General features: G+C 43.7%; 1 protein-coding gene and 1 long non-coding RNA gene across 2 annotated transcripts in view; one reads left to right on the forward strand and one right to left on the reverse strand.

The window, feature by feature from the left end:
- Positions 1–2,476, reverse strand: part of LOC112160946 — a 16,099-nt gene extending 13,623 nt beyond the window's left edge. Inside the window, exons 1-2 of the long non-coding RNA XR_002921757.2 lie at positions 2,344–2,476; positions 2,182–2,232 (exon numbers count right to left, since the gene is read on the reverse strand). This is a non-coding gene — a long non-coding RNA (uncharacterized LOC112160946). The remainder of the gene's footprint in view (positions 1–2,181; positions 2,233–2,343) is intronic.
- A 577-nt stretch (positions 2,477–3,053) lies between these two features.
- The window catches only part of tshz3b (teashirt zinc finger homeobox 3b), a 43,133-nt gene continuing 34,885 nt past the window's right edge, over positions 3,054–11,301 (forward strand). The window contains exon 1 of the mRNA XM_024295874.2: positions 3,054–3,518. Coding sequence (XP_024151642.1) covers positions 3,479–3,518 — 40 coding nt within the window. The 5' untranslated portion in view covers positions 3,054–3,478. The remainder of the gene's footprint in view (positions 3,519–11,301) is intronic.

Genomic DNA, 11,301 nt, shown 5'->3' on the forward strand with positions numbered 1-11,301 from the left:
GGGGTCCTCTGTCTGCTTCATGCCTCTGATGTCTTTGAAGTTTGAATTAAGGAATTTAAAACTCAGTTCTGGGTGATTTTTGATGAGTTTTGCTTCATGTCTTAGTGGTTTGGAAGGATCCGGTTTGGAGTCGGACCTGAACTGCACTTAAAAAAACACTTTTTTTAAGGAAAGACAAAAAAGCGCAGAGACGGGAGGCCTTCCAAAGGAAAAGAAGGACATCAGGAGTAAATCGGAAGCAATTTATTTCATTCCTGACTCCTCCATGAGAATCAAACAGTTCACACTTTTAAATCCAAACATTTTATTTTTTAGCCATGAATAAAATCTATATAAATATCTTGCAATAAATATAACTCAATAAATGTAACGTTTTTATTCTGTTTTCTGAATTTCTTCAATTCATTTTTCTTGTTTTACTTCTGTTTTTTTCTGCGCCACATTCCTGTTCTGCGGGATTTGGCGCAAATATCTTCCGGATCCGGTGACGCACGAAGTCATCAAGGTTAATCATAATACCAGAAACTTTCTATTAGTTAGTCGCTCTGTGGCGCACAGTATGTTTGCGTCATTTTGCGCTTTTGCAGCAGCAGAACTGTCCGCAGATGCGCCGCTCGTGCGTAAAAGCTGCAGCGGGAGGAATAGGAGGAGAGGTTCCTTCCCCCTGCTGCAGCATGCCCCTGTGACACGCGCACACGCACACACCTACTGAGAATTCAGGAGTATGGATGCGCGTGCGTGTTATCTGATGTGGTAAAGCTCCTCTGCTCGTGCGGCTTGGCAAACTTTTACAGTGGAAAACGTGCGTGAAAGTAAAACCTGCGCGCGCGCGGATGGTTTCATTGTTGAGAACAGAAAACAGGAGCAAAAATCTCCCGCGAAACGGACGAATTAAATGAAACAATTCAGTTTAAATGGAGAAACTGTCAATTATGTTCAGTTTTTCAAATTTATTCAAGTATTTTTTCAAAAAAGAAAAACTGTTTTAGAGGAAAAGTGACCAAAGAACAAACCCGGAGAAACAAACGGATCCTCTCCTCAAATTTTCCAAATTTTATCCTTTTTAAAACTCTGAATTTTTCACCAATTCATTTTTTAAAACAGTTTTCTCATTTTCTTCTCCTACGAAATAAAAAAGTAATTTCCTCTCTGACTATTTCAGCTGAAGAGTTTTAAAATCTGAGAAGTTTAAGGCCTAAACAAGTCCAAATAAATCTCATGTGCTTCCTCTCACACACACACGCACGCGCGCACACACTGCCTCAATAACCGCTGCAGCTCTCTGTACATTAGGATTCACGCAGAAAGACTCGATCGAAACCTTAAGAAGTTTATTTTTATTTTAGTTTGGGGAGATTTTCTAGTAAAAACCGCAGTAACTTCTCCAGACTGACGCAGCGGCTGACAGCCGCTTCTGGCGGGAATCCGCGGCGCACAGATGCGCAAACATCTGCTCACGTTTTACCTGCTCCTCGCGCACGCGCACGAGGATTCTCTCTGCTGAATTAAACCGCTGTAGTCACAAAAATGAGAAGTTTTCGTGTTTTTCCGCACACCTCCGTCTGCTGTCTCCTCTTTAGCGCGCGGGGGTTTGTGGGAAAGTCATCAGCTGTTTCCAGAAAAGCTGCAGAAATGTTACAGCGGGATTTATTAAGGTGGTTCTGCAACATTTTTTAATTGCATTTTTTTCGGAGATTTCATTAAAAATGTTAAAGTTTTCTTCCCGCGTGCGCAGAGAAACTACAAAACACTGTAGTATTTGAGATAAAAAGTGTTGCGCGCGCGCGCCTTTGGTCTGTTTTGTGGCTCGGGAGCGCAAACGTTTGATGTGAACGAGTCGAACCTGAGGGAGGAGTGTGTCAGTCACACGCGGAGTGGGAGAGAAACCTGCACGGCCCGCGCGCACGCGTGTGTGGGAGGGGGGGCTGTGGCAGCGCGCGTGTGTGTGCGTGACACTGATGGATGCACCAATGGAAAGACGGACAGATGTTTGGGCGGATCTAACGGCGGCGCGGCGGAGCGGCGCGCACAGTCGCGGCGAGTTTCGGGCGAAAACACCCGCGGTGTGCGCACAGGAGCCACGCACGGAGGGCGAGAGACACGGATCCCGCAGCGGCAGACGCGCCACCACAGCGGCACATCTGGCTCCGAGCAGAGAAGAGGAGAGCCTCCAGAACTCACCCGCCATCCTCCGGTCCGGAACGTCCACGGTCTCCGCGCCGCGAGGATTTCCTGAAAACAGCAGAAAGGCTTTTTATCCACAAACTCGAGCCAAAGTTTGAGGAGCTCCTCCGGAACCAGCCGAAGTCTCCAAGTCTGGGCCGAGGAGGATCCGGGGCTTACCTTGAGAACTTGGTTGAGTTGGGGTCAAGCGGGGCGGGCGCGCCTCCCGGCGCGCGGAGCTGGGACTTGTGTTAGCTGCGCGCGAGAGTTAAATAGCTCCGCGTAAAGAAGAAAAAAAAGAAAGAAGGAAAAGAGGAGTTGGTGTTTTCGGCGGTCAGCTCTGGTTTGGCAGCGGGCAGGAGCTGTGCCGATCCGCGCGCTCCTGCCCTTCGATCCGGCACCTCCTCCTCCTCCTCCTCCTCCTCCTCCTCCCAGTCTGCATTATTACAACAAGGGAGACCCAATCAAGCGCGCATCTCATCGATTCATGGTGATATAGCGCTGCGTGCACGCGCTCGCGCGCATACACCCTGAATGAAGGACTTGCGGATCTCTCCAGGCTTTCGGACGCAAACCCGCCGCCGCGTGCAGGGCAGCGCGAGCGCCCTCCCGCCTCAGAGAAAAAGTGTCTTTTGGTTTTTTCACGTCTGACTCCTCAGTGGCTTTTCTTGTGCTCGGCTGCGGGCTGTGAAGTGCGCGTGAGCACCGGGAGGATCCCGCGCGGATGTGGAGGAGCAGCGCGTGAAGAAGTGAGTGCGCGTTTGGTGTGCGACATTACGCGCGCGCCTGAAGCGGTCGGGGCTGGAGGAAGCGCGCGGATGTCAGGAAGAGAGTGAGGGGGCACTAAAGACAGGAGGGGGCGGCGGAGGGAGGGAGAGGGGGAGCTACGTGACGCCTATCAGCGGCGGGGAGGTTGAGCCGTAGAAGAGGCGCAGCTCCGGTCGTGTCAGCTCTGATGTGTGTCCCTCGTTTGCGGGCTTTTGACTGACGCAATCATTTGCTCTGATCCCGCAGCTCGCCTGTTGCCGCCTCCGACACCGAGGGCGCGAGGAGGCACGCAGCGGCTGTTTTTCCGCCGCGGATCCTCCTCCTCCTCCTCGGTCCAGCTTCCATCCGAGCCGAGGCGACCGACGGAGAACCGGACGAGCGCGCGGTCCGATCCGATCTGCTGGCTTCTCCTTCCTCCCCCCCCCTTTGGCTCACGTCGCTCTATGTGGGAGCCCTGAGAGCGCAGCCAGGGGCCCCCCGGATCCCCCACGCAGCCTCGGATCACCGTGGCCACAGACAAACTCCCTGCCGGGCCCCCGACGCCGTCATGCCGCGGAGGAAGCAGCAAGCGCCGCGGCGCGCCGCAGGTACGCACCGCTGTTCCCTTTCACCCCCCCTCCTCTGCCTCCGTCGGCCCCCCTCCCTTCACTTACTTTTAATTCACATTTATGTGGATCCGCTCACATTTAATCTTTTCTTGGAGGAAAATCTTTATTTTTTTGATTTCTCTAAAGGAAGTGGTCGGAAATGAAACAAAGTGAATTTTTAGACTTTAGGATTGTTGTTTGGGACCTGAAGCAGCTTTGATGTTTGGAATCAGAAGTTTAGAACATTTTCTAATATTTACATTTTTTAAAATGTCTAAATATATGTTTTAAAGCAAAAGAGCTTTAGTTTGTGATATTCCTCTGTAAGGTCAGAGGTCAAACATGACTGAAAATCCTTAAGCGTCTCATTCTCCTGACGGTAAATGTTGGGACATCATTTTATCCATCTATGTGGCTTCTTTGAGGATCTGTTGTGTTTTAGTTTCATAAAAACAAGAATCAAATCTTCCCGTCTCCCCGCTGACGGGATGGGGAGTGTGTCCTGGAAGGGCGGGCTTTAATGGACAATTGCCATCTTTGATTTGACGCCTGATTGATCGCCCGTCATCTGGCCGAGCCTTTGATCTGTTCATTCCCGATGAGCGCCAATAAATCAACGTCCTCCACGGAGGACTCGCCTGACCTCCAGACGGTTCACGTGCATCTCTGTTGAGTTTGGAGCATCCTGCACCGCGGCGGCGGCGGCGTAGAAAATGTAACCGTTAGCTGGGCTGGGAGGCGGGAGAGCGGTCTGGTCCATCAGAGAGACTTTGTTTCAGATTTGATTTAATTGTCTGCCCTCTGACAGCCACATTCATCAATGGCTCTAATGGTCGGTCAGAGGCTGGCACAGAGACGCTCTGAATGCTTTAGCTCTAATGGACGGACGGATGGATAGATGGATGGATGGACGGATGGACGGATGGATGGACGGATTAATAGATGGACGGATTAATAGATGGACGGACGGACGGACGGATGGATGGATGGATGGATGGATGAACGGATGGATGAATCATTTCCTGAAGCCGATGGTTGAAGATGAGGAAGTTGGCGATGGTTTTGGGGTGTTTCTCCTTCACAGTTCAGGTCTTGCTGGAGTTTCGGTTCCCGAATCTTTGACTCCACCTTTCCTTGGTGGTTTCCTCGTCCTCCATCTCTGCCCCGCCTCCTCCTCCTCCGTCTCCCCTCCCACTCTGGTGTCAGCACGCGCTCATCCACCTAAAAAGAGGACTTGTTTTGCCAGCTTCATTAGCGTTCTGCTAATTAGCCGAGCATCTGATGGATCTCTGACGGGCTTAATGATTGGAGATGACAAGCTCCGCACACTGTCACGCTCGCCAATTAGGCGTCCGTGTAATCAACCTGATCTTACATCGTCCTCATTTGCCCCCCCCTCATGCAGGTGAGGGTTGGGCCCAGCAGGAAGGAACCCAGTCAGCACGTTGTTTTCAAGTCCTGCGGGTTTGATCTGGTTAAGTAAGCAGTGGGTGTTTACCATGGAGGGTGGGGGGATTTATTTGCTCAGTGGTCCTGACAGAAAGAGACAAAGACTGGGGCAGCTGCTGGGCTTTTGTCTGACTCCTTCAAAGCTGAAGTCCTGAGCAAACACGATTGTTTCTGGACAGGAAGTCGGAACTTCAAATGTCCAGAAGGTTGGGAGGTTTTGGAGTCACACTTTCACCTCGTAAACCGTCACTTGATCGGCTTCTGTTCAGGTCGTCCTCGTCATCAGAGCGTTTAAACTTCAGTCACATCTTTAAAGGTTCAAATGAATGATGGAGTCGTCCTTTTAGCGCCTCAAAAGGATTGAATTTATACATTTGGGTGTATACCTTAACGCCTTAACGCCTGAATTTATTTATATCCAGCAACAAAAAAAGATATTTACTCATGGTTTTTCTTTTAAGCAAATGCAGGTAATTTTATAGCTATTTTGGTTTGTTGCATATTTGAGACGACGGGCGCTAAGGGGTTAAAAAGCCTTAAAAACGTCTTGATCGTTGATACGTTAAAACTTTTCTTCTCCGTTTCACATTTGATGTCAAAAATTCTATTTTTTCAACCCAAATTATTTTGATCAAATCATGTAAATAAACAGCTGTTATGCACTAATACACTGAATACCCACTCCTGTTTTAAACTGAAGAAGTAAAATAAGAGACCACAAACAACAAGATAAGAAGCTGCAGGTTTGGTTAAAAATGATCAAATGGGGATTTGTTAAAATGGAAACAGAATAAGAAATTTGCCTTTATTTTTGACATACATAGTTAAAATCTTAACTTGAAGAAACTTGAGTGTCCGCTCATCAAATTGGACAAATCCTGGACAGATTTATGTTCTTTTCAAAGCTAAATGGAGAGTAAATGATGGTGGGGGGGTCAGGCTCCCTCTTTGTCTCACTCAGTTCAGTAAACTTTCATTCTCTCATTTTGTCTAATTTTTCCACTTTTATTGCCCGAATGCATCAATGAAAACAAGTTTTCACCACATTTTCTGTATTTTGTTTTATTTCTTCCGCCTATTCTTTGTGATGCTGCCCCCCCCCCCCATTTATTCTTTGATAACTATTACTTTTAACCAAAAAAGTCTGTTTTTAGCGTTTGTTTTATTGGCGGTTGACCCTCAGTCGTCTCTGAACTAAGTTTTCCAACAGGTCGTCTGTTTACAATGATGTAGAAATGACCCGTACTTTGCATTCATGATAATGTGGCGTCAAAAAAAAACATTTTTAGCTTTGAAATGGTTTGTGACATAACTGTCATAAATCCTGAAAACGTGAAGTTCAGTGAAGCTTCGTTCAGTTCTTTACACATTTTTCAGATTGTTTTGACTGTATCTTTGCTTTGTTTTTAGATTTACACATTTACTTTTGTTATTAAACATAAAACACTTTTTAAATCTATTTTTTTTGTGCATTTTGCAGTCAAAAAATGAAAAAATTACTCTTCAGAATTGTGTTTTTTGCTTCATTGGGGATTATTTTGTAGCATCAGGAAAACTAAATATTAGAAAAGAAGCTGAGCTTTTTCTTAAAACACCCAAAACAGATTTAAAGACGTAATATTAGATCAAACTGTAAGAATACAAAAGAGTAACTGTGGTGCCAGATCAGGTTTTATGGAAATCCGTCTGGCGGTGAGGCGAGCGTTCAGGTGTGGACTGGAGGCGGATCTCAGGTGTGCCGGGTCACAGCCGGCTGCTCGGTGGCGCCATCCTGCTGTCGGAGGACTCCTCCTTCGGCGGCTCGCTGTCCTGAGAGGCTAAGCATGATTTATGGAAATATTCCCATCAAGACGGATCTGCTGGTGTCCAGCAGGAGATAGATGGTGGGGGGGGCAGCTGATTTCTGTGATTCCTCTGCATCTGTGAGAGATTGATTGTAGATGAGAGCGGGAGATTAATCACGCCTGATGTGTGTTAACGTTACTCTCGCCGTGGATCTAAGTGGAGATGCAGTGGCCCATTTAAATGGACTGACTCTCAGATTCGAGGGGGGGGGTTGCATGTCCTGCACGCATGGTGGTGGTGGGGGGGTCATTTTCACCTAGTTCGGCTCTCAGTAGGACAAACTCCTGACCTGCTGGAGGACACTTACAGTCTGGTTCATCCGTCAGAAGTTTGGCAGCAAAACCAGCAGATAGTTCTAAATATGATATTGTTAAATAAAAAAAGAAAGTTTTGCAGATTGTTGTTTGTGATTTCTCCTCATAGTTTATTGTTTTTTCTTTCATGGAGGCCGTTTCTGGTGCGTTTTTGCTTCAAAGGCTGTCACCCGGAATTGCCCTTTCAGACAGTTAATGCTGGGCGATATGGAAAAAAAATCATGTATCACGATATAAATCATTTTATATCATAGTAACGATGATATAAGTTATTCTGTATAATCACAACGATATATATCACAATATAAATCATTTTATATCATAATAACGATACGTATCATGATATAAGTTATTCTGTATCACAACAATGATATCACAATACAAATTATTTTATATCACTATAACAGTATAAATAATATCAATAATTTCATATCGTGATATTTATATCGTTATAGTGATATGAATTAATTTATATCACTATAACGATAAATTTCACAATATAAATCATTTTATGTCGTGATATACATAGTTAAAGGGATATTAATTAATTAATTAATTTTGCTATAACAATATATATCGCGATATAAATTATTCTATGTTGCAATAACGATATATATCACAGTATAAAATAATTAGGATTGTTGTATATATTGGTATAGTGACATAAAATAATTTTATTGTGATACATATAGTGATATAAAATAATTTATATCACTATAACCATATACACTATTTTATATCATAATACATATCGTTAAAATGATATGAATTCATTTATATCACAATAACAATATAAATAGTTTTATATCACGATAACGATATATATCACGATATGCCACACTAACATATATACGTTTTCAGTTCCACAATAAAACGATACAAGAGAAATGGAACGACAGACACTTTTCTATCGCTCACATGACGTGTATCGTTGTATCCAGCACTATGAAGCAGGAGAAGTTCTCCTCTTCCTCTGAGGAGGAGGAAGAGGAGGATGCTGGTTATGCTCTGGTCCTCCTAACGAAGCGGGGACGTTTGAAGGGCCTGTAAAGAAAACCTGCGGCAGAACGTTCTGTGTTCAGCTCAGCTGCAGGACAACGTTTGTGATGTTTTCTGGTGAATTCTCGATTGAAATTATTATTTTTTTTTTTGCATCTTCAGCATCTGAGTTGCAGTTTATGTTTGTAATGACAGTTTATGAACATCCCTCCTGAAAGGATGCGAGTGCTCCTCTGCACCTCCAGCTTCTTTAGGAGATTCAACTTTTCATTTAGTTTTATTCTTTTTAAAAATATTACGTTGGTTCAAAACTGATGGGGAGGGGCTAAAGCCGTCCGCTTCCTGCTCTAGAACGTTCAGCTATAAAGTTTTAAATACAGACTTTTTGTATTTGAGTTTAATGTAAATATTTACATCTTTTTGCTCATTTTTTCTTTTCTGTTCACAAAATACTTTTTGACAACCCCATGCTATATATGTATTTATCACGTTTTGTCTTTATCGGAGCATTTCTGGTTGAAAATATTCCAACAATTTTGGACAAAATCTTTATTTTTTTCACAGATTTTACGTCTAAAATTTATTTTTTGCATTAATAAGATTGATCTTCTTCTTTTAGTGTGTTTAGCATCTATAGCTCGTTTAGCATGAAGCAGATATTTTTTGTTTCCATCTCCGTCTGTAATGATTTAATCACACACACTTCCTGCTGTAGAACATTCAGCTATAACGTTTTTACAGCTCAGCATAAAAATCTACAGATTTGATTGGTTATGAATCAATTTTTAACTTTACACTTCTTGACTTTTGCGTTTGAATTTTAAAGTAAAAATGTAAATTTTTTTGCTCATGGTGTTTTTTGAAAAAAACTTCATGTATTTAACACATTTGAACATTTCCAGTGGAAAATATTCCAACAATTTTGGACATAATTTTAATTTTTTTCACAGATTTTACATCTAAAATCTTTTTTTTACATTAATTAGATTCTTCTGCTTCTTTTGGTGCGTTTAGCATCTTTAGGTCGTTTAGCATGAAGCAAATATTTGACCTTTTATTGTTTCTGTTTCCTTCCGCTTCTCCATCTGTCAGCATTCAATCACACACATGCTTTTTAGAAGGAAATCTGCTGATTTTAGTCTTCGCAGCATCAGTTGAGTCAGTCTTTTATCATTTATTTTCACAGGAAAAACAAGCATTATATTAAAACAACACAAGGCATTTTTTGTCGTTATCACTTCGTTTTCTCGAGATAACAAACTTCTTTTCTCATTATAACGAGTTATCTTGTTTACTCAAAAAAACAAACTTTGTTTTTTCGTTATAACAAGTTATTATCTGGTTATAACGGGAAAATTAAGTTTGTTTTCTCATTATAACGAGTTATTATCTTGTTTTCTCGAGAAAACAAACTTCTTTTTCCTCACTATGATGAGTTATTTTCTCCTTATAACGAGGAAATGAAAGAGCAGAATGAAGAAAACTTTTGCTCTGCCCCTTTTAGGTGCAATACATACAAAAAACAAACAAATAAAAAAATGCATCTACAACTTATTACACATGACTTTTGACGGATGTTTTCATCTCTGCAAGAGTCAAACTTTTGCTGAACTTTTTCTTGGTGTTGGTGTCTTGGTCACCAAAAATAGAGGGCGTGTTTCCGTCTCAGAGACGTTCAGCTCAACTTTGTGTTGATAATAAAGAATATGCAGGTGAAAGGCTTTTATTTTGACAGTATGGAGGCGGTTTCTTGGATTTGAATGTGAGGCCGTCGTCGGTGGCTTTGAAGCCCGTGTTGCCGATAAAGGTGGAAGTGGACCAGCGTCCTCCTCCTCAGGAGAGGTGCCACATTTGACACGACCCCTGCAGACGGCGCGCCTCCTCCCCGACTCCCGGCCACTTCCAGGGTCCTCCTTTCCTCCCGCCTTCGCCTTGAGCGGAGTGAGTTTTTTTCCCAGGCAGCTAACTGACATCATGATTTGTTATGGCCCTCCTCTGCCTGTTTCTGGCCCACTGTGCCACAATGAACCCGTTGGGGGGGCGCGATGGTTAAATATTCTATCATAGGCAAAGACAGAAAGGGAATGAGATTGTAAAAAAGATTATGTGCATGGCTAAGAGTAGTGAATGAAAAAGCAAGCAAGTAGACAAACGGCAATCATGGAGGGAGAGCGGGAGGAGGCAGCTCCCCCCTCGCCGCCGCCGCCGCCGCCTCCCCTCCATTCCTGGAGGATAAGTGGCTGATGCTTTCTAAACAGTGTTTCTTTTCCTCCCTCTCCCAGAATCTTCCGTCATGGCTCCCATTAGGTTGACAGCTGTCAATTAGGGCTCCCTTGGTCTGGCGCGCTGCACTTTATTGCAGGCAGTTGATGCTGTCATTTCGCTCCCAGTTTCGCCTTGAGCGTTATCACGAGCGCTCAAACAGTCAATAGCTGATGCATCAGCAGTTATTTCTTAAATTGGCTCACAAGGCTGCATCCCCCCCCCACACTTCCCTCTGCTCTGTCTGTCTCCTCACTTTCCTCCTAAAGATAATTTTTTTGAAGACAGAGACACGTATGTGCCTGTGGAGGAGGCCGTACGTTGGGGGAAAACACGGAAGTATCAGACAAGCTGAAGACTTCAGGCCATCAAGGGAGGTTGTGGGTCTGAAGACGGTCCGTCCTGCTCAACAGGAGAGCTACAGCGTTTATGTTCTGTGATTTACTGGAACTTTTCAACCGTTAACACGATAAGATTCTGATCATCGAGTCGCTTTTGTCCTTCAGAATGTACTGGAATTATCGTGTTAACGGTTGAAAAGTTAAGAGTATGTTAAAGATTTAGTGTTAAAGCGTCACCGGCTCAGATGTTAAAGGGTTAATCACATGAAAATCATGTCTGGTTTTTTAACAAGTTTTTGTGTCATTTTTATGACAATCCCGCATTTAAAACAGGTAAAATCTCGGCGTCTCAGTTTGGGAATTCTTCACTCTTTATTATCTTTTCGAGAAAACAAACTTAATTTTCTCGTTATAACGAGTTATTTCGTTTTCTTGAGAAAACGAAGTTCCCCCCTTCTGCTGCGTACATCATGAGCTCAATGCATTATGGGAACTGACACACAATAAAAACAACAAAGGAGAAGTTCTTCTTCTTGTGATTTTATGATTCAGCTCCTCAAACAGACTTTTTTG

Source organism: Oryzias melastigma, linkage group LG3 (assembly GCF_002922805.2).
Source record: "Oryzias melastigma strain HK-1 linkage group LG3, ASM292280v2, whole genome shotgun sequence".
In the NCBI taxonomy this organism is placed as follows: Eukaryota; Metazoa; Chordata; class Actinopteri; order Beloniformes; family Adrianichthyidae; genus Oryzias; species Oryzias melastigma.